Below are 22,299 nucleotides of genomic sequence, written 5' to 3' on the forward strand. Positions count from 1 at the left end.
CTGCATAATCGCATGTCTCCCACATACGTGGCAGCTCTTTAAATTTGAATTTGAATCGTGTGGGAGCTGGCTCCCAATGCATAAGCAACGCCCACGTTCATTTCTGCTGTTGGGAACAGTGCACAACTAATTACACACAGCTCTGTGCTTGAAATCTAATTGTGCGCACACCAGACGGTTTTGGAGTGGTTTTTGACAGGTTGAAAGTAAGTCATGGCCATGGACAGGATAAACTTTGGGGAACAGCAAGCGAGAATTAATCCCGATTTTATAAAATCTCCAACTTTACTTTCACATGAGACTCCAACCCACGCGAATTGAATGCACTCAAAAACAAACTACCAGAGGATTCACACTACGCATTGTGAATTGCAACACAAAGTCCTTAAATGTTTCTCATCCATGTTTTTACCAACGTTAGGATGTTGCGGAGTTTCCAAACTGCCTAAGTTTTACTCTCTCCATTTGTGATGCCATTCAAATTTATTCAAGAGGTAGAACCTTCCTAATATGTCATCTTCTGTTTTGTTTTATTCCTACTAAAGGCCAGGATCCTTTTTTATATATTGCTTTGGGATCTTCAGCTAACTTGCTGCTGACAGCCACTTTGAGATCCTTACTCTTAACCCTTGTACCTTGTTAGTAAAGGCCAGAGTGGGTAATTTGTAGATGCCTTCACTATTGCTGGTGAATAGACTCTGGTGTTAGTTGAAAAATGCAGGCTCATGAAATCTGCCGAGTACTCCTAGATCAATTTATTTCCAAGGGGGATGGGTGACATGTGGTTTGCATTAATTGTGAAAGCTTTCGTTCTTGAGTAGAGAAATTAATTTCATACAGGATAAACCAGAAATCCAGCCATATGGAAACATTTTTCTATTTGCGATGAATTATACAGGAAAGTAATAGCTTACAGTAACAATTGACAATTATGATATAATTAAATAGATCTTGGGAAATGCATAATATCAAATGCTTATTTTCAAAGGAACATAATCTGTGAATGAAGTTTACATTGAATGATAAACATGCCATCTGGACTAGTCTTTCACAGGGTTGGTTTGGGGGTGAAAGATGTTTTCATTTATAACTTTCTGAAGATCACAAGTGCGCTACTCTTTCATTAATTAGCTTGAAGTTGAAAACAAAACTCTACAGAATTGTTTTTCTATGATCACAGCAACGAATGATGCAGTTAGAATATGTAACTTCATGTTGTTCTACATAAATGGCCCTACATGTTCAAATCAGATGATCATTATAAGGGGCTAATTAGATTCTGGTTGTTGGACATCCATTATTGATTGTGTGGTATCACCGTTGGGAAATCCCGATAAATTGCACATGTTTCTGCTTATTATGGGGAAATGGATCATCTTGTTGAGTTGCTACTTGTCACTGGCCTACAAATTCATTTGCACCCACTTTTGGGCACAATCTGAGCATCAACAGCGACCACCATGCCCAACTGTGGGGTGTGGTCAGTTGTGGTGGTAGCTGTTTTAATGTGGAGCCAGGAAGTGCATACCTGGCTGGTAGGATTTAAAAACTTACCATGGGCTTCTTTTGCAGGTGCACTTTTTGAAAGACTGGTTAGGCGGTTAGGCCATTTGCAGAAACAAACAAAACCTGTCTGAGCAGGTCTGGCAGCATCGGTGGAGAAGAAATCAGTTAACGTTTCGAGTCCTCATGACCCTTCGGCAGGGTCATGAGGACTCGAAACGTTAACTGATTTCTTCTCCACCGATGCTGCCAGACCTGCTGAGTTTTTCCAGGTAATTCTGTTTTTGTTTTGGATTTCCAGCATCCTCAGTAGCTTTTAGCTTTTTGTTTTTAAAACCTGTCTGAGGTTGGGTGGTGGAAGTTACAATGGCTTTTTGATCATGTGGTGGTAGCCCAGTCCTACAGCTGGAAAGGACCTTTCTTTGCATGTTTAACTTGAGCAGCAGGAGGTCTTTTGATGCAGTGGAGCTGGGAGCTCCAGGTTAGAGTCCCACTCCAGGACTTGACGGCCAAGAAAGGTGCCTTCATAACGTAGCCAAACAGGTTGGTTATCAACTTGCAAATCCTTCTGATATGCCACTGGCGTGTGGAAAGAACGGGAGAGTCTCCTGGTCAGCCAGAACCGCATGGTAGCTGCAGCGCAACAACCTTGATAATAGAATTAAAGCCAAAACCAAGATACAGAGCTTTCCTATGTTGAGAGTTTATTTTGTTCAGTGTCTCCGTTCTCCTGCCACTCAACCCAGTGTCCCAGCTAGCCCCTATTTATATGCCTTTTAGAGAAAAAAAAATAATCCATAAAATAAATGAACAGTTAAGAGGGGTGACAGCCCCTGATGGGACATATCCCCTATTTATACTGTCTTGATGAAACAAAAAAAAATCAATAACTTGAACAAAAGATCAATAAATCAAAGAGGGTGACAGCCCCTAGTGGGGCACTAACTAAAACAAAACGTCAAAGGAAACTTACAGAATCAAATTAAAATATCATTTGGCGGGGGATGGTTGTTAGCCCCTATTTATATGTGCTCAAAAGGCAATTAATACCCATCACCTGTTTACCTTAACCATAGGGGGAACTTCTTCACTCAGAGAGTGGTGAGAGTGTGGAACGAGCTACCATCTGACGTGGTAAATGCGGGCTCACTCTTAAGTTTTAAGAATAGATTAGATAGATACATGGATGGGAGAGGTCTGGAGGGTTATGGACTAGGTGCAAGTCAATGGGACTAGCGGAATAATATTTCGGCACAGACTAGAAAGGCCGAATGGCCTGTTTTCTGTGCTGTAGTGTTCTGTTGTTCTTTAACAATGTAATTGACAAGACATTAAGGAGCTTCTCTACGTTAAAAGACTCCACGTGCAGGCTGTTGCTGCTAGCTTTGTGGCAAGCACCTCCTCGATTTGAGGAACTAGCAGAGAGAGAGGAACTTGAGCAGCTGCTCGGTCAAACATGATAGAAGCTATGTTGCCTCCATATATTGGGCACAATCGCACCCAGAAATTGGTGTATGCTACACCTGATTTATGCCTGAAATATGGGCAAAACGCCGATTTCTACCTGACTAATTGTGGTTGTACAAGAGTGTCAGATTAACCCCTTCACAACTAGTTGGAATGAAAGAGCACTGAAACAATCTTCACCAATGGTTTTAACTCTGCTGTTTTGCTCCTTTGCTGTCTTGGGCCTTGCCTCAAAAAAGTGACCTATATTGTTGCTATACAACAGTGCTGAGCAACAAATAGAGATTTCTTTTTCTTCTCATCCATTGTCTTTTTTCTTCTTTCCTTTACCTCCTATAGGACAAAGTTCCCACTGCTGTTGTGAGCTCACTTGCTTGAGTTTAGTACAGACAGTTCCCAGGAACGCTGCATTAGACCTCCAGCCAGCTTTACATCCCACTTGCATCACATTTTCAATCCCAGCATCTGCTAAACAGCTCCTCGTTAATATCACCTTACAGTGTCACAACACGTTTTATTATTAGATGGCTGAAAATAAAGTCAATTGTAATTGTTTTGTATCTGTCCAAAACTTGTGTAGAAATTACTGTTATTTTGTTGAACATACGAATTAGGAGCAGGAGTAGGCCATTCTACCCCTCGAACCGGCTCCAATATTCAGTAAGATCATGGCTGATCTGAATGTAACCTCAACCCCACATTCCTGCCTACCCTCAATAACCTTTCTCGTTGAGAAAGACAAGTGATTTTGAAATTATTTGCTGTAGTGAAAAATGAAATTTTTAAAAACAAGAGACGTCCTCCACAGTTCCCTTTAAAGATAAGTCCAAGATAAATACCTTTCTTGGAACCAACTAGTCCATGGTCCTGATCCTGAGTTGCCTGCTCACTAGGTAACGGTAAGTGGCGAAGAGTTTTCAACCTGAATGGTTAGCAAAGATTGTGTCAACCCAGGGCTTGGTAAACCTCGTGAATTTTCAAATTAAGAGATTCGTTCCATATTACTTTCTTACTTTCCAGGATAGCCAAAGCATTGTTACACAAGAGTATATATTCTAATGTAATTTTTAAAGTTTTTCTTGTTTAGATTATATTCCAGTGCATAACTGAAAGTTTGTCGCTTATACCTAGGACCAGATTTCCGTAAACTGAGCAGGCTCAGCCAGCTTCTGCAAGACACCTCGATCTCCATTGATCACTCCCTGCTCATTAATGACAGCACAGACACCTTGCAGAATGTGTGTGGGAAAATTCTGGACCAACTGCAGAAGAAGGGGCTTTTTGTTTTAGCTAGACAGGTGGCTGACCTAGCCCAGCTTCCGCTAGACCATTTGGTGGCCCATGAGGTAATATTTTTTTATTTTACAAGTATTTGATTGTAGGTCGAAACTATAGATTATGCAAAATTTGGCCTAACTGTGATAATACCTCTGCATATGTTTTGGCGGAGGGAGGGAGGACTGGGAGTTGAAGGAACAGAAGCCTTTTTCCGATCCAGCTCCAAATCGAAAATCCCTACATTAACTCAACCGAGCTTTTTATGTGAGAGAAGAGATGCAATCTATTATTTGTAACATCAAATTGAGTGTGGCAAAATGTTAGCATGAAAAGGAGGCACAATGGAATTGTTGGCTCTGGATTCTTTGCATCGGTGAATTTACCATTGTCTAATAATTGCTCAGAGAAAAATGGAAAACGAAAACCAGGTGTTTTCCCGTGGGAGAGCAAGACAATAACGGCCTGATTGTTCTCGTGTGCCTCTCGGTGCTGGTTCAGATCGGCAGAAGACTGTGCATGGATCACCTATCTACTCTCGACTGTGGTTGATCCTTCGCTCAACGATTTAGGAATAAGGGGTGGAAAAACTGAAAAACACTCTAACGCAACAGTAATTTCAATGTAGTACGTATGTCTCCAGTATTTAATTTATTTTTCTGTCACAGGTAACTCAGGAATTACAAAATTTGAAGCAACACGGTCAATGGCAAAGAAAAGAGACGAGGATAAATTTTTGGAAGAAATGCCATGATGGTTTCAAAAATAATTTGATCTCCAATTTAGTTGCTTCTGAATTCTTTCTGTCCCAGGCCAACGAAAAGCCATCCATTAAACCACAACTGGCTTCATCTTTCAAAGAACAGTTCCTGAACATTCAGGAAGGATGTCTGCTTTTGACCATGGCTGGCCACTGGTTGTCGCAAAACAATCCTCCAATCCTGGATCAGTTGGAAGAGGTAGAGAAGAGGGTTTGGTTGTGCCGCATCAGACAGCAGGCTTTGCTGATGTCCACAGCTTCGAGATTTGCTTGGCAGATTTCTGCCTGTGGCGAAATGTCCTTTGATAGTGCTACCAAAGAGTTCTTGTTCTCAAAATTGCCTGCTCTGAACTCACCACAATACCTCAAGCTTGAAGGATTTCCAAACAAGGACACAGCTTCCAACTGTAGACTAGACACCACAGAAAAAGAGGCTCTTAACATTTTGATTGGTGAGCTGTTAGATGGAGGCTGCATTCACGAAGCCAGCAGAGTCTCTAGGTATTTCGAATTTTACAACCAAGATATATCTCTAGTTCTCCACTGCAGAGCCTTGGCTTCAGGAGAAGTGCAGACAACAGATTTTCACCCCTCGATGCAGATCATCTTGACTACAGGAGCATCTTTTAACGAAGAGATAGGACTCCATCGAATAAGGATTCCAAGTTGTAAGTTGGTTTATTTGTACTTGTCCCAAATAGAATCTGTAGAAACTTACAGCACAGAAGGAGGTCATTGGTCCATCATGCTGGTGCTGGCTCTTCAGAGCACTCGTGCTTTGTCCCACACCCTTGCCTTTTTATCCATAACCCTGTAAGTTCCTCACCCTCAAGAACCTATCGTTTTAAAATGATCTATGGGATGAGCTTCTACCACCTTTTTCAATGGAGCATTCCAGATCCTGCCAAAAGGAACAAGACAGAGTGTGCAGAGGCATCCCACTGGTGCAACAGGTTAAACTGTCCAGGTCTGTGCCACAAAGTGATGTGATTTTGGTCTGTTTACCCTGTATGACATTCAGTTCGGGTGTGCAGTGAGGTAAACAACAACTTATAATTTGCATAGCACTTTTAACCTAATTAAAAGTCCCAAGGCACTCCACAGAAGGACTAGGAAACAAAGTATGTCACTGAGCCGCAAAAAAGAAGATATTACATCAGATGACCAAAAGCTTGGTCAAAGAGGTAGGCTTTAACGAGTGTGTTAAAGGAGGGAATGAGACAGTGAGGCGGGAGGGAATTCCAGAGCTTGGGGCCTAGGCAACTGACTCCACCAATGGTGGAGTGATTAAAATTGAGGATGCACGAGAGGCCAGAATTGGAAGAATGCAGATATCTCGGAGAGTTGTGGAGCTGGAGGGGATAACAGAGATAGGGAGGGGTGAGGCCATGGAGGGATTTTATTTTCATCATTCATGGGATGAGAGCATTGCTGCCTAGGCCAGCATTTCTTGCCCATCCCTAATTGCCCTTGAGAAGGTGGTGGTGAGCTGCCTCCTTGAACCGCTGCAGTCGATGTGGTGTAGGTACACCCACAGTGCTGTTAGGGAGGGAGTTCTAGGATTTTGAACCGGCGACAATGAAGGAACGGCGATATATTTCCAAGTCAGGATGGTGATGACTTGGAGAGGAAATTGCTCTTGGGAACACCACCACCTGGTAGTTCCCCTTCAAGTCACTCACCATCCTGACTTGGAAATATATTGCAGTTTCGTCACTGTTGCTGGGTCAAAATCCTGGAACTCCCTCCCTAACAGCACTGTGGGTGTACAGACACCACATGGACTGCAGCGGTTCAAGAAGGCAGTTCACCACCACCTTCTCAAGGGGAATTAGGGATGGGCAATAAATGCTGGCCCAGCCAATGACGCCCACATCCCATGAATGTTTTTTTAAAAATTTGAAAACGAGGGTGAGAATTTTAAAATCAAGATGTTACTTGACAGGGAGCCAATGTAGTTTAGTGAGCACGGATGATGTGGAATGGGACTGAGTGTGAGTTAAGACATGATTGGAAGAGTTTTGGATGAGTGTGTCGGTATAACCAAGTCCCAAGTTAACAAAGGCATAAATGAGGGAATAAAAGGCATGGAAAAGAAAATGAGAGTCATCTCATTCACACAGGTGTCAATCAAACCACAACAGCTTGCTGTGTAAAGAAATGTTTCTTCATTTTGCCTCTGCTTCTTTGTCGATCATTCTAAACCTGTGCACTCTGGGGCAGAATTTTGCCCTTGGCGGGCAGGCTCGGCGGGGGCGGTCAGGAAGCTGACCGCCACCCGCGATTAGCACTGGACCGCGATTTCACACTGGCGGGCCAATTAAGGCCTGCCCAGTGTGAAATGCGAGCAGCAGCACTCAGTGCTGCCTCTGTGTGTGTGTGTGTGTGTGTTGTGTGTGTGTGTGTGTGTGTGTGTGTGTGTGTGTGTGTGAGTGTGTGAGAGAGAGAGAGAGAGAGAGAGAGCGGGGCGAGCGTAAACTGCGCGCATGTGCTCGAGTGAGCGCTTCTTCATCTCCCTGAGGCATAGAGCTGCCTCGGAGATGAAGCATTGTTTAAAAAAAGAAAATAAAAATGTAAAATATGTCCCCTCATGTGACTGTCACATGAACAGGGGCATGTTATTAATTCAATTGTAAAGCTTCTATTTCATTTTTATTTAGCTTTTGGAAACTACATCCCTCCCGTGGCTGAGGTTTCCAAAAAAATACAATGGATGCTTGGCCTTTTCGCCTGCCCGCCAACTGTTAGGTTGGACAGGCAGCAAAACATTTAGGTTAACTGATTTATTTAATGGCCTTAACAGGCCTTTTAAATGTCGGCAGACGCGCTGCTGACTCCGGCGTGTGCCCGCCAACCGAACGATTGTGCGTCTGCGCGTTGACGTCGGCACACTCGGCCGACATCAACACGTGTCATTTCAGGCTCAAGCGGGTCGGGTGCATGCCCACCCGCCAAGCGAAAATTTCTGCCCCTGGTTGCTGATCCTTCTGCCACTGGGAACAGTTTCTCCTTATCTACTTTATCAAAACCCTTGATTTTAAACACCTTTATCCAATCACCTTTAACCTTCTCTGTTCTAAAGAGAACAGTCCCAGCTTTTCCAGCCTCTCCACAGAGCTGAGCACCCTGATTTCTGATGCTGTTTTAGTAGAAGGAGCATCTGGTGTGCTTTACCTGATTTGAGGTTGGAAGAGTTCCATATATGTAAACTTAAAAATAACAATTTTTACCCCATCTTTACATTTCACTTGCACATTGGTTTATTTCATGTAACTTTCATTAACCAGAAGCTTGAGTCTTTGACTTCAGAAAATCACAGAATCTCACAGTGCAGAAGAGGCCCTTCGGCCCATCGAGTCTGCACCGACACGTGAGAAACATCTGACCTACCTACCTAATCCCATTTACCAGCACTTGGCCCATAGCCTTGAATGTTATGACGTGCCAAGTGCTCATCCAGGTACTTTTTAAAGGATGTGAGGCAACCCGCCTCCACCACCCTCCCAGGCAGCGTATTCCAGACTGTCACCACCCTCTGGGTAAAAAGGTTTTTCCTCACAACCCCCCAAACCTCCTGCCCCTCACCTTGAACTTATGTCCCCTTGTGACTGACCTTTCAGCTAAGAGGAACAGCTGCTCCCTATCCACCCTGTCCATGCCCCTCATAATCTTGTACACCTCGATCAGGTCGCCCCTCAGTCTTCTCTTCTCCAATGAAAACAACCCCCAAGTCTATCCAACTTAAATCATAACTTAAATGTTTCATCCCAGGCAACATCCTGGTGAATCTCCTCTGCACCCCCTCCAGTGCAATCACATCCTTCCTATAATGTGGTGGCCAAAACTGCACACAGTACTCCAACTGTGGCCTCACCAAAGTTCTATACAACTCCAACATGACCTCCCTACTTTTGTAATCTATGCCACGATTGATAAAGGCAAGTGTCCCATATGCCTTTTTCACCACCCCACCAACATGCCTCTCAGCCTTCAGAGATCTATGGACACACACGCCAAGGTCCCTTTGTTCCTCAGAACTCCGAGTGTCATGCCGTTCATTGAATACTTCCTTGTCAAATTACTCCTTCCAAAGTGTATCACCTCACATTTTTCAGGGTTAAATTCCATCTGCCACTTATCTGCCCATTTGACCATCCTGTCTATATCTTCCTGCAGCCCAAGACACTCAACCTCACTGTTAACCACCCGGCCAATCTTTGTATCATCTGCAAATTTACTAATCCTACCCCCCAGATAGTCATCTATGTCGTTTATATAAATGACGAATAATAGGGGACCCAGCACAGATCCCTGTGATACGCCACTGGACACTGGCTTCCAGTCACTAAAGCATCCTTCTGTCATCGCCCTCTGTCTCCTACAACTAACCCAATTTTGAATCCACGATATCAAATTACCCTGTATCCCATGTGCATTTGTCATTTTAATTAAATTTGTTTTTTGTTTTCTGTGGATGCAGATGAACAGTGTGTTCATTAGCACTCTAAGAGACCTCTTAAATGTAAGGTTTTATGTAGATTGTAAAGTTAATAAAGGAAATCTTAACTTGGATTAAGAGAGGTGATAAATCCTTACCCATGTTTATTCTGTATACAAAAGGGACATTAATCATCAACAGCCTACTCAATGGTGCCATGCCCATTACTGTCCATCACTGTGAGAGGTAACTCTGTTCTAAGGTAAATTCCCCTGTAGTTACCGGCTAGCTATTAACGATTATCGCTGAGAACATGATTTCATAGATAGCCAGAAGCAGTGTTAAGAACCATATCCCTGAAGAGTTTTGATTATATTCTGGGAAAATACAGCTTTCCAGGGCCTCTCCTAAAGTTCGAAAGCAATGTTTCATTATGACGGGCCAGCGATGTAGAGAACAATGGACTCGTTTTAGTTGAAAACTAGTGTTGGTTTTCAGCCCATCCTGCCAGAGAAGAAAGTTTCGCTGTCTTGGTATATGGCTGTTGTGGAAAATGTCATAAAGGCAAAGGGGGTGAAAGGCACGGTTCCAAGGTTCTGGTTGAGGCATATTAAAGGAATGATTGTGGGAGCTTTCTTTCCAACAGTTTTTCTCTGCAGAAGATTATGGTTCATTTAATTTGATGGAGCAGTTTGTGTGTGCATTCTGTTTTGCTTTCTGTACCTCTGTATTTTCTGTTTTTAGTCTGTCAAATTTGCGCCTCTGATGCTAAACAACCTGATGCTAGACCGAGTGAGAATGCAAGTGTTTGACTTCACAAGGATCAGTACGAATACACATCATGTTCCCACGCTTTTTGTACGCTGGCTAAGCAATCACTTTTTTTCCTCCCTCAGTGAGCAGTACAGCCTCATCATTTGCCCACTATCCAGAAGAAGACATTGTTAAAGACCAGGTTGTTAAGGATCTGAAAATCCTCACAAATGAGTGCCACCATGGAAAGAGTTATTGTCGTCAAGTCTTTAGTTTGTATGAACTCTCAAAGGTACTGGCATTAAACTCTCAACAGTTCATGGTAGTAACTGGTTAATAATTATTAACATTGTTCTTTACCAAATGCAACTAAAAACAAATCATGGCTTGTATCTTCATTGGAATAAATCTGCAGCAAAAAAATTGATTGCCACAATGCTGAGAAAAATACGTCTCAGTTTTCTATTAGGTAGTGTAAGTAAGATGCCTAGAAATGAGGAAAGTGATTTTGGGGTTGAATTACATTCCATAACACATCTTTCACATTTTAAACCCTTGCTGCTATCTGCTGCCCATGTCTGGGCGGTAACAAATCACTTGCTCTACCTATAAATAAGCTACAAGGCGATAATTTAGTATCTGGGTTAATGTGAACTATGAACTTCCCTCTGGCTGCAATTCTAGAGACTTGTTTAATTTTGTTTTTTTCTTTAGTGTGTCCAGTTGCTTCAGTCTGAGATTTCTTCATTTATTACTTCAGGGAAGCATTTTGCAATAATATGGATATTTGCAATAAATGGAAATCTGGCTACATTATGTCTAATATAAACATGGCTTTATTCCTGTAGTCCAGTGCTATTTTGATATGTATTCTTTTTGTAAGGCTCTTTCATTTTTGTGTTAAATTTTAAAATACTAATATTTGTACTGGACTATGTTGTGCTCAGGGGTTAGGTGGCAAATTAGTACCATGGCTGCTATTGTCTGACTGTCTTTATGCAATCATTCTCGTTTGGGCTCATTGAGAGGAGATATTGAGCACTGGGGAAGAAAGACTGCCATGAACGACTCATAGAAAATGTGAGCATCCGATGAGAGTAGAGCAAAAGACAAGTGGGAGAGGGACAAACCAGGAAAAAAGTTACTAATCATCACACAACTAGAGAGGCTTGGATCATGAGTATTCGTGTTTTGTGGGGGGAAGGGTAAAAATTCCAGAGGTGACATGTAGCTTGACAAGTCTCACATGTGTGATATAAGATAGATAATCATAGATTCCTGCAGCAGTGAAAGGAGACCATTAAATCCATTGTATCTATGCTGGAGAACCTTGTCATTGTAGTTTGCATTTTTGTTGGGTAAGCTCCTTTATTAAGGGAACATTACTAAGTACGCTTCAGGGTATCAGGGCACTAATACACAGTGACAGTATGTTTTTCCTCTTGCATATTGCTCATATATTTTACTTTGTTATGCAAAAGGAGCTTGGCTGTTCTTTCAATGATATATCAACCCAAGATTCTGATACTGTTCTGCGAGAAGTGTTATCATCTCAACGGTCTGATCGATATAAGAAAGCCCAGGCGTTTATCACTACCCAAGGATTGAAGCCAGAAGCGGTGGCAGCACTTATAGCCGATGAAGTGGTCCAGGCTTCACTCTCCTCAGCAGAAGCCAAAGGTGAGCATTATATCTCGGATTTGAGAATCCTACAGGAGTTCTGCTCTACTTGAAGACCACTAAATGGTACTTGAAAGTTTTTTTTACAGTTTTATTGAACTCTTTCCCGCTAAAAACATTCTGTCTACTATGGGGGAAATTTCAATCCCCCAGCACGCCCTCTTTTCCACCCCTGCCCTTCCCTCTTCCGATCCCCCTCCCCACCCAAATGATGGGCTGGGGCTAAATGGGTGAGAAAAAAAATGTACCTCTAACCCGTCAAAAACTGTGGCTGCTTCCAGTTCAACTGTGCTTGTGGGTGTTCTTTTCAACCTGGCTGGCTGCAGGGTGGGGAGCATCTGTGAAAAAGAAACATTTAAATTTGAATGCTTATCCTGCTTTCTGCCCTTAATTAGCACATTCCTTAGATAATATCACCAGCTTCAACACCTCTTTGTCCTTTTCTCTATGACATCTTTTGGCTATCTCCACCTATCACTGGCCCTCTATCCAGCTCTACCTGTCGTCGTCCCCCCCCTCCCACAAAACCAGTTTATATTTCACCTCTTTTCTATTTTTCCTTAGTTCTGTTGAAGAGTCATACGGACTCGAAACGTTAACCGTGTTCCTCTCCGCAGATGCTGCCAGACCTGCTGAGTTTTTCCAGGTATTTTTAATTTTGTTTTGGATTTCCAGCATCCGCTGTTTTTTGCTTTTAAATTTGAATGGGGCCTGGCCACTGAATTCAGCAGGACCACCAGCTTTCCGGTATTTCCAATCAGCAGGCCTAAACCCCGCGAGCTGCAGTGGGACCCCTGGCTGGCACTCCCGACGCTTGGCTGACAGATTTAAATGAGGCTCAAGTGAGTGGCCAACCCCCACATTCCACCAGTTGGTCGCCCAAAGATCAAAACACACGTGGAGTATAAACACCAGCACAGGTGTGTTGGACCAAACAGCCTGTTCCTACACTGTGTATTCCACGTAAAATAGCTCCTTAGCCAGCAGAGTTGTTGAGGAACTTATTAATCTAATATATATAAATATAAAAACAAAAAACTGCGGATGCTGGAAATCCAAAACAAAAACAGAATTACCTGGAAAAACTCAGCAGGTCTGGCAGCATCGGCGGAGAAGAAAAGAGTTGACGTTTCGAGTCCTCATGACCCTTCAACAGAACTGAGCAATATCAGGAGAAGGGTGAAATATAAGCTGGTTTAAGGTGGGGGGAGAGAAGTTGGGGGGGGTGTGGGGGTGGTTGTAGGGACAAGCAAGCAGTGATAGGAGCAGATAATCAAAAGATGTTACAGACAACACCTTTTGATTATCTGCCCCTATCACTGATTGCTTGTCCCTACAACTCCCCCCTCCAACTTCTCTCCCCCCACCTTGAACTTATTAGTCTAATTGCTCAGTTGACACAAAGAAATATACCCACCTGGATTTATTCTATTTTCAAGCTTCCTCTAGTCCCATCATCGTCCCAGCATGTGGGACCCACAAAGCAGCTCATGTTCTGCTCCTGGGTTTGTTTAATTCTCAAAAGAATACATGACATTTTCCAAAGAAAATTAATTTTGATCATCTGTTCGATTCTGGTCTTCAAAGCTGAAGTTTTATCAGAAATGCTCGCAGTGTAATTACATCAATGCAACGGTCATTTGGGATTCAGAAACCTTTCTAAATAAATCAATGTACGAGACTTCTCTACAACATTTTTTTTTAAATTGCAAATTTAAAGTTTGTTGAATGTAAGTCTGCAGGAAATGTTTTCTTTTCAAAAAATCTGACTCATAAGTTCAAAAACAGTTGATTTAAGTGCATACTTTTTTTAATGTTGAAGGAACTCCAGAGGTAACATGAGCTTTGCTAAGAATACTGTAATAGATATTTATACATTAAGGCATGAGGTCCCTGAAATAGTGAGACATGCCTGTTCCCAAGCAGTCGCATCTGCTTATTATTAGTGTTCTAAAACACCAAGCTATTTCCTATTTATATATCATTAATCATAGAATAACACTCCAGATAAAAGAAAAATTGCAAATGCTAGAAATCTGAAATCAAAACAGAGTGTGCAGGGCTGACAGCATCTGAGAGAGAGGCCAGTGTAACATTTCTGATGGAGGCCCTTCTTCGATCTGAATGTCTTTCCCTTGAAGTGTTAACCTTTTTATGCTGGTGACTCCGTTGCGTATACCATTGTTTATCTGTTGGGTGCTACAATTGGCTTCAGCGTTCCTGCATAGAGGGGGAAGTATTTGGCCGGTGTTCCTGGTTTTGACCTGGAGATCCCTGCTGGAAAATTATGCTGGTGTGCAAATATGGTGAGGTCAGAATCTGGCTCAGTTGCGTGGCTTTTCACAAGTCATCTAGCCTCCCGATGATCAAACAGTCACTGGGTCACACATGAAAAATGCACTTGAATAAGGTCGTGGAAGCCTGTGAGCGCTCCTAAAACTGTGTCCCAGCAAGAGTCCACTCTCTTCGGGAGAGGATGTGAGAAAATTAAGGAAACTAAAATTAAACTGATGGAGAATTGGAGGCCCCAGACATTAAATTGTCTCATGAGTGTCGGACAATGGACATGAGTTTTCAGGAATTAAAAATGTTTTTGCTGACATGACTCTTGCTGCCTGTCTGATCCAATTTCAAATGCAACGTTTATAAATTTCACCCTTGTGGTGGAGGACCTCCCTTTTGCTGCAACCATGTTCTTTAAGAATTGCTGCACAGACACATCTGACCTAGCGGGGTCTCTTGTACACTTTACACATGTCACATTACAATACACATATTACAATATCATATTACAATACATACGAGGATTATTTTTGTTTTAAACCAATAAAAATGCACTGGGGTGAGAATATGGTACGGTCAGAATCAGCTCAGTTGTGTGGTCTTCCACCCTTAGGGATATTCTTGCATGAAGAAAATTTTTTGATTTAGTTCTTTGTCATTTCAGAGTAATTTAAGGCACATAAGGAGGCCATTTGGCCCATCAAGTTTATGCGTGCCCTCAGTGGAGCAATCCAGCCAGTCCGTCTGCAGACCAAGTTTATTTCCTTAAAGTGTCCATCCAATGACCTTTTTAAATCATTGATCATTTCTGCTTCCACTATCCTCATTGGCAGCAAGGTCCAGATCATTAGCACTCGCTGTGTTTAAAAAAAAAAGTCTTTATTTCTTGGGATTTTTATATAAACAGCATGCAGACCTACTCTAACTGCAGATATTCCAAACACAATGCCTCTGGTGAAAGGAGCCAAATATTCCACTGAATGACTCTGACCTAAATTATATACTGAGCTTGACTATCACTTGGAGAACATTGGAGGCTTGTGGCATTTACCATATGTCACTTCTCCTGATAGCTTTGGTTAAAATATACTAGTGTACTGTACTGAACCATGAGGACCTGTTCCATTCCTGGTCTGAGTTGAATTTGCTGACCTCGGACAAGGTAGGGCCGCTAAAATGGACACAGTGTCTGCAGACTACGGATAGGAAGAAACCCCAGAGATCCTGCTGACGCAAAAAATGAATTTATGGATGTTTGGGGGTGGGATCCAAATTGGCTGTGCTTTCCTCCCCAAAATCGAACAGCTTGCTGGCGCTTGCTGTCTAGGCCACGTGGGGAGATCAGCCACTTGAATAAGATACAAAGTAGCTGTCGTTGCTGGTGAAAATAGTATGACCCACCACCTTCAGGAGAGGAGGAAAGAGAACTGGAAAGATTTAACTATTGAATTCATCAAAATGAATTTTCATTAAACGGGCGGTATATTCTCTAGTAAACACCTCGATGAACAAAATCATTTAGAACTTCATTAGGAAGAATTTATAACATAAACAGGAAGTCCGAAAGTGTTTCACAGCCATTGAGTTTTAAAATACAATCACTGTCATTAAGCAGGGCTACACAGCAAATGTACCTGAAACTAATGTCCATTTAACTTCTTGTTGCTGTTGACACTGGGAGAACTCTCTGTGCCTTTCTGATTAGTGCCATGGGATCTTTAACATTCAGCCAAATAGGCAGACAAAGCTTTGATTCATGTTTCGTCGAAGAGAGGGCACATTCGACAATGCAGCACTCCCTCAGTATTGCGTTTGTGTGTCAATCTATGCTACTTGCTCGAGTCCTGAAGTGTGGCTTGGACCCATTAGTTTCTTTCTGAGACAAATGCTGCTGACTGAGTCAAGCTGACACAAGCTAGAAGGAAATAAATGTTATTGTTCACATCCTGTCTAGTTAGAACTGCAGGTGCCATTTGATCATAGGCTCTTCCCTTACATTCATGAACATTAACTAAACGTTTTGTAAATTGTATCACTGCTTCATTACAAACAGCAGTATTCTTTACACAAAGTAGTTTACTCAGAATGTTCATATCTACTTGAGTATTTTGATTCCAAAAGGAGCTTAATATTGTACAAAGTGTATATACTGGGAATACAGTTTTGGTGGTGACTTACAGCATTTGGGAGCTGCACTGAGACTGTCTAATCTCATTTAACCTTTGGCCTTTTCAGTCAACAGAGGGAGAAAGCTTTCAGCCAGAATCTGGCGTGGGTTCAGGCCTAAGCAATTAAGGCACAGTGATGTAACCTGCCCTGTTTCAGAAAAGGGACTTTATGTTGTTTAAAAGTGTTCGAGGAAAAGTAACCGCTTAACTGAAATAAGTTGGATAGAGTGTATTTGTCAGAAAGATGCAATTCACGTTAGTAATGGTTGCTATTCTATTCATTGCCTTGGACACAGGAGTGAGGCAGATCTATAACCCCATCGATGGGAAAGAGGCCTTCCTGCAGCTCGCTAAACTGTGCCAAGACCCAATCCTCGTTGGCACCAAGCTGTTGGATAAAATTTCATCCATACCAAATGGGGAGCTGGAGTGCAGTGAGTAACTGGAAATTTTACACGATGGCTACTGTCATACGCATTAAAATGGTTTCGTGTACATTAACCTTTGGTGTTTAAAAAGAAATGCCAGCCTTTTCTGTAATTCTCACTTTTATTTTCCAAAGATAATCAACTCTCAGCTCTCCAGATTGCACAAAAACATAGGTTCCAGAAATCACTTTCAGAATGTGTCTTTCTGTCCAAGAGAACTGTGTGCTAAACTGAATTAAGGCACAAGGTCTGAATTAGCTGCTGTTTTAGTTGCCCACACCCTCTAGGTTGGGGATGGGCCTTTGATTTACTGGCAGCATTCCTACCTCCTGAGTTGGAATTTCGAGCCCCGATCCAGATGGCCCCAGCGAGTGGAGATGAGAATACAGTTTATAATTACTGGGTTGGTACCCATCAGGGGACTCGCATTAGGACAGAGTGACCACTGGTGCGAACCTGCCAGAGTCGGAAGGTTTTGTCTCAGGCCTCACTTCCGGCAGCCCCGGCAAATGAAAGCTAGAGTGATTCTCTACATGTTGTAGAATGACCATCATGCCTGTTACAGCTCTTTGAAAGAGCTAGTCAATCAATCCCTCTCCCTTACCCTTTCCTCCCAGCCCTGCTCATATTTCACCTAATTCCATTTTGAAACTTGTTGTTGAGTATTGTGTAACACCCAGAGGTGGGAGCTTGTATTTGATGGGTGCAGTTGCTTCTCTTACTTCCATTATATATAATAGTTTGGGCTCTTTAGCCTTGATTGCAGCCACCCAGGAGAATGCACTCAACCCCAGCTCAATGGCATCGCTCTTGCCTCTGAATCAGGAGGTTATGGATTCGAGCCCCAGTCTAGAGATTTTGCACGTTTAATCCAGATTGACACTCCCAGTGCTGCACTGAGGGGTTCCATTTTTTGGATCTGATACCAAATTGAGGTCCCTCCTGCCCATCCCAGATGGATTTAAAAGATCCCTTGGCATTATTTGAAGAGCAGAGCCGTTCTCTTGGTGCCTAACCAAGATCTATCTACTCAACCAGCATCTAAAAATAGATGATTTGGTTGTTTATTGCGGTTTCTGGGAGCTTGCTGTGTGCCAATTGGCTGCTGCGATCAGTGGCTGCACTCTCAAAGTACATAATTAGCTGTAAAGTGTTTTGGGAAGTAATGAAAAGCAGTGTTAAAATTGAAGTTCTTTCTAATAATGTAAATAACTGATGTTTGTCTGCCTTCTCTTTTCATGGATCCTAAAGCTGTAGAACTGCTCATTTTGGCACATGACTGCTTTAGCCTAACCTGTCACATGGAGGGGATCAGTAGAGTGTTGCAAGCTGCACGTCATCTCAGTCACAAACACCTGGCACCCAAAGAAGAGTACAGCCTCATGGTACGGACCCAGTGAAATACTGCTGTATATCAACAGGCAAATTTCTGTTTTATTTCAAGTCATTTTTTTTTCTTTCTAAAAGAAAGATTTGTCACACTTAAGTAGGGACTTGCAGACTTCCAGCACAGGGGTAAAATGACGAGTTCATAGAGTGCATAAGGAGGCCATTCAGCCCATTGTATCAGTGCCGGCTCTTTGAAAGAGTTATCCAATTATTCTCACTCTTTTGCTCTTGCCCCAACGCTTGGCAATTTTTGCCTTCCTTAAGTATATAGGTATGATTAGGAATACTTGACTGTGAACTGAAGATGATTTCCTGCTGCTGGGAGAGGAACTGACTACTGGAGTATGAAGATTTAATAATAGTGGAACAATCCAAAATTGTGTAATTCTATCAAAACACTGATCAAACAAACTAATGTACTTCCAGATTCTTGCAGCCTATACACGTTCCCTATTCCAGAGCAGCCTGGGTTCTCTGTGCACCAAGTTTTTTTTAAATCTTTAAAAAGTATGGAAACTTTATATTTTGCTTTGTGGTTGAGGATGTATTTCATTAACTGACCAGGGTCATTTCTTCACTTGGACTTCATACATTCAGTTAATGGTGCTTGGATTCCTCTCTAGGTACAATGTCATTTCTGTTCTTGCTTCCTGCATCCTTTTGATCCAAAATCTAAAATCACTACAGTCCATTGCTGAGACAACAGAAAGCACTGTTGCTTTCCCTTGGAAAGCAGTGCCCTGCATATAATCAGCTTTCTTTACTTCCTTAAATCTGCGTTCCTGTATATTTTCACTGAAACAGATGTTGCCTTGGCTCAGTTGGTAACTCTCTGGCCTCTGAAGGTTGTGAATGGAACCCTACGCCAGAACTTAAGCACAGATTCTAGACTGACAGCCTAGTGCAGCACGGAGGGAGGTGCTGATGTTAAAACTGAATCTCAAATTATGAAGAAGGCTTTCTCCCAATACTTTTAATTTGTGCTCATACAAGGAATTTAGTTCCCATAATTAGTTAGAGCCTCTTATAAATTGGAATCTAGTCCCTGTGTGCTGCAGTGCTAATATTTACCCCTTAGATGTGGTAGATTGTGCCTAACATCTAGCGGGATGCCTCCTTGGGTCCCTTTGAAAGGTTGTAAATAGCACACTGCTCTGATTTATTTCCAAGTAAGATAACACAGAAGTGGTAATATTTTAAAAATGCTAAAGATCAAATTGATTCACAGAGATTAAAGTTCCCTCATAAATCACATTTGGCAACCTGTAATGCTTGTGTGTGAATTAAGAGAAAATCCTGCCCATCACATGGAGTCTGGCTACACAAATAAACTAAGCAATGGGGCTAGTGTCTTTATGGAAGAGGATGCCTTTTATATCACAGATGTTAACCATCTTCTACCAAGCATATCCCAATATGTCAACCATTCTAGATAATTAATTAGGCTCATTATCAAAACTGTGGATTTGCACACATTAGCATTTCAAGGATTGACTGTTCAGTCGCCAAATAATCTCTGAATTAGTTTGAGTGTCGGCAATGACACTAATGAGGCTGACCAACTCTTATTGAAACTGTAAAATGGATCTGATAATCACCCATTTCCCTGACATTTTTTTTTAAATGTTGCAGCATGCCAATTTAGAAAATCACATTGTCCTTGTCTACCTAAATTTATATTTTTAAACCTATTCCTTACTTGGTGCGAGACTAAACTTCGAACATTGGCTTGTTCAAGTCAATGTTAAAGATCCCTTTGGCCTTTTAAAAGAACAGTGCCTAATCTAACACTCCTTCATCAATCAGTAGTATCAAAAATGCTTAACCAGTTAAACTCATGAGGCTCTGTTGGTTACCAAACGTGACTACATAATAGACCCAGCAACCCAATTCACTGTGTAATTCATTTCACAATGTTTCAGTATGGTTAGGTGCTACATGAATTCTCATAGATAAAATATTCAGTTGAGGAGAGAGTATTGTCCTTCTGATGAACATGTATGTCATCAATCCATACTTGGGTCTGTGGCTTCCCAAGCCCTATTGAATTGCGTGTGTCAATTAAGAGAAAGTATCAAAGACACATCATAAAGAGAATAAACTATAGAGTGTGAATATCCTCTTCTCTCTCCAGGTTCGGCTGGTCACTGGCATTGGCCGATATAATGACATGACGTACATATTTGACCTGCTGCATGAAAATCATAGATTTGAAATGCTGCTGAGGAAAAACGTTGAATCGGTAGGTGAGGATTGTCTGGGGTCATAGACTGGGAAAGTAGTTAAACCTGCTTCATATATGATTCCCCCACCCCCCACAATGCTACACAGAGATGAATGGAAACAATGAAATTATTACAGCAATTCATTGAGAATCTTCCTTTTCCACTTTTCTAAGTTGCATTCTATTTTCATTGGCATCCTCATTGTTTGCTACAAGGTTGAAAGGTTCTGGGTTTGAACACCACACCAACATGAGACCTCATTTACTAGGTTGATAATGTCATACATGACTGAGGGATCGCAGGTTAGTCATCCTCCAGATGAGGCATGAAGCTAAAATTCTGTTGGCCTGTTCAGTTGCAATAGGAAGTTAATAGGATTGGTATTCAGGAATAAAATCAAACCTCCTCTGAAAGCATTTGTTCAGTGGCTGTTTGCAACTTTGGCATGGACACATTTATTGCCCATCCTTTGTTGCCCCGAGGGCATATGAATCACATCATAGTGCAAGAATGGAGTTTTTTTTAATTTGTTGTTGGGATGTGGGTGTCACTGACAAGGCCAGCATTTATTGTCTGTGCTGAATTGCCCATGAGGAGGCGGTGGTGAGCCGCTGTCTTGAACCACTGCAGTGTCCATGTGGTGTAGGTACACCCACAGTGCTGTTAGGGAGGGAGCGCCAGGATTTTGACCCAGAGTGAAGGAACGGTGATATATTTCCAAGTCAGAATGCTGTGTAACTTGGAGGAGAACTTGCAGGTGGTGGTGTTCCCATGTGTCTGCTGCCCTTGTCCTTCTAGGCGGCAGAGGTTGCGGGTTTGGAAGTTGCTGTCGAAGGAGCCTTAGTGAATTGCTGTAGTGCCTCTTGTAGATGGTACACACTGCTGCTACTGTGCGTCAGTGGCGGAGGGAGTGAATATTTAAGGTGGTGAATGGTGTGCCAATACAGTCACAAGTAAGCCAGACTGGGAAAGGATAGCCTATTCCCCTGATTAATGTTAGTAAACTAATTAGACTTTTACAACAGCCTATTTTATCTGGTGTTCCCACAAATGTCCAGATTTGCTGAATTCAGTTTCCCAATTTGCTGTGGAGGAATTTCCCCTAAACCTCTGGATTCCAAGTCTAGTGCCATAACCATTAGGCAACTGGATCCCTATCGTGTAGATCAGGATCTCCTTGTGTAGGGATTTGCCATTATTAACACTAATTCTGCTACTTGGGCACACCATGTGTGATCACCAGCAATCTACCTTCATGTTTTAATCTTGCTAATGTTCCAAATAATTTACTGAGTAATTTTTGGGAGATTCTTTTGCTGGAATACAGAATGGAGACCTGAAGACGGCTTTGCTAGACTACATCAAGCGCTGTCTCCCTGGGGATAGTGAGAAACACAACATGGTGGCTTTTTGCTTCAGCATGTGTCGCGAGATTGGGGAAAACCACGAGGGTGCAGCCCGTGTACAGCTTAAAATTATAGAGTCTCAACCCTGGGGTGAGTGTCTGATGTGGGAACTGCTTAGCTTTGTTTTCAGTTTCTAAATTACAATAATCCATAAAGCATCAAAGAGTCGAGTTTCTGGTTTGGGCGCGATTGGGGAGTTGCATCCACGAATTAGCTCAAAATTGTTCTGATCAGATTATAATTTAGGTTTCCATTAAAGCTCATCTGCATCATCACAACGTTAAATCGTCCAAGAACCAGCGCAACTGGGCAGCATCATTGAATGTAATTATTTCCTTTTACTATTCCACATAAAAAGTATTCATGTAGTTAAAAGGGGTAACCTGGGGTGATTTTAATGCAGCCTGCAAGTTGGTTTCTCAGCAAAAATAAACTTTTTTGTTTTAATGAGGGTGTCAAGTAACCAGATTTAAAATCACTGAAAATGAAAAAAAAATCTGAACTGTTTAACAGTTTAATCGGTG

General features: G+C 42.1%; 1 protein-coding gene across 3 annotated transcripts in view; it reads left to right on the forward strand.

The window, feature by feature from the left end:
- spg11 (SPG11 vesicle trafficking associated, spatacsin) overlaps positions 1-22,299 on the forward strand; it is a 144,211-nt gene that overhangs the window by 106,133 nt on the left and 15,779 nt on the right. For 2 of the 3 annotated variants that reach the window (XM_078530107.1, XM_078530108.1), the window contains exons 29-36: positions 4,102-4,316; positions 4,914-5,673; positions 10,340-10,488; positions 11,678-11,876; positions 16,624-16,761; positions 18,007-18,140; positions 20,279-20,386; positions 21,697-21,865. In XM_078530107.1, coding sequence (XP_078386233.1) covers positions 4,102-4,316; positions 4,914-5,673; positions 10,340-10,488; positions 11,678-11,876; positions 16,624-16,761; positions 18,007-18,140; positions 20,279-20,386; positions 21,697-21,865 — 1,872 coding nt within the window. The remainder of the gene's footprint in view (positions 1-4,101; positions 4,317-4,913; positions 5,674-10,339; positions 10,489-11,677; positions 11,877-16,623; positions 16,762-18,006; positions 18,141-20,278; positions 20,387-21,696; positions 21,866-22,299) is intronic. The other variant, XR_013573468.1, reaches the window with a different exon arrangement.

The sequence above is a fragment of the Cetorhinus maximus genome, chromosome 26, assembly GCF_964194155.1.
Source record: "Cetorhinus maximus chromosome 26, sCetMax3.hap1.1, whole genome shotgun sequence".
NCBI lineage: Eukaryota > Metazoa > Chordata > Chondrichthyes > Lamniformes > Cetorhinidae > Cetorhinus > Cetorhinus maximus.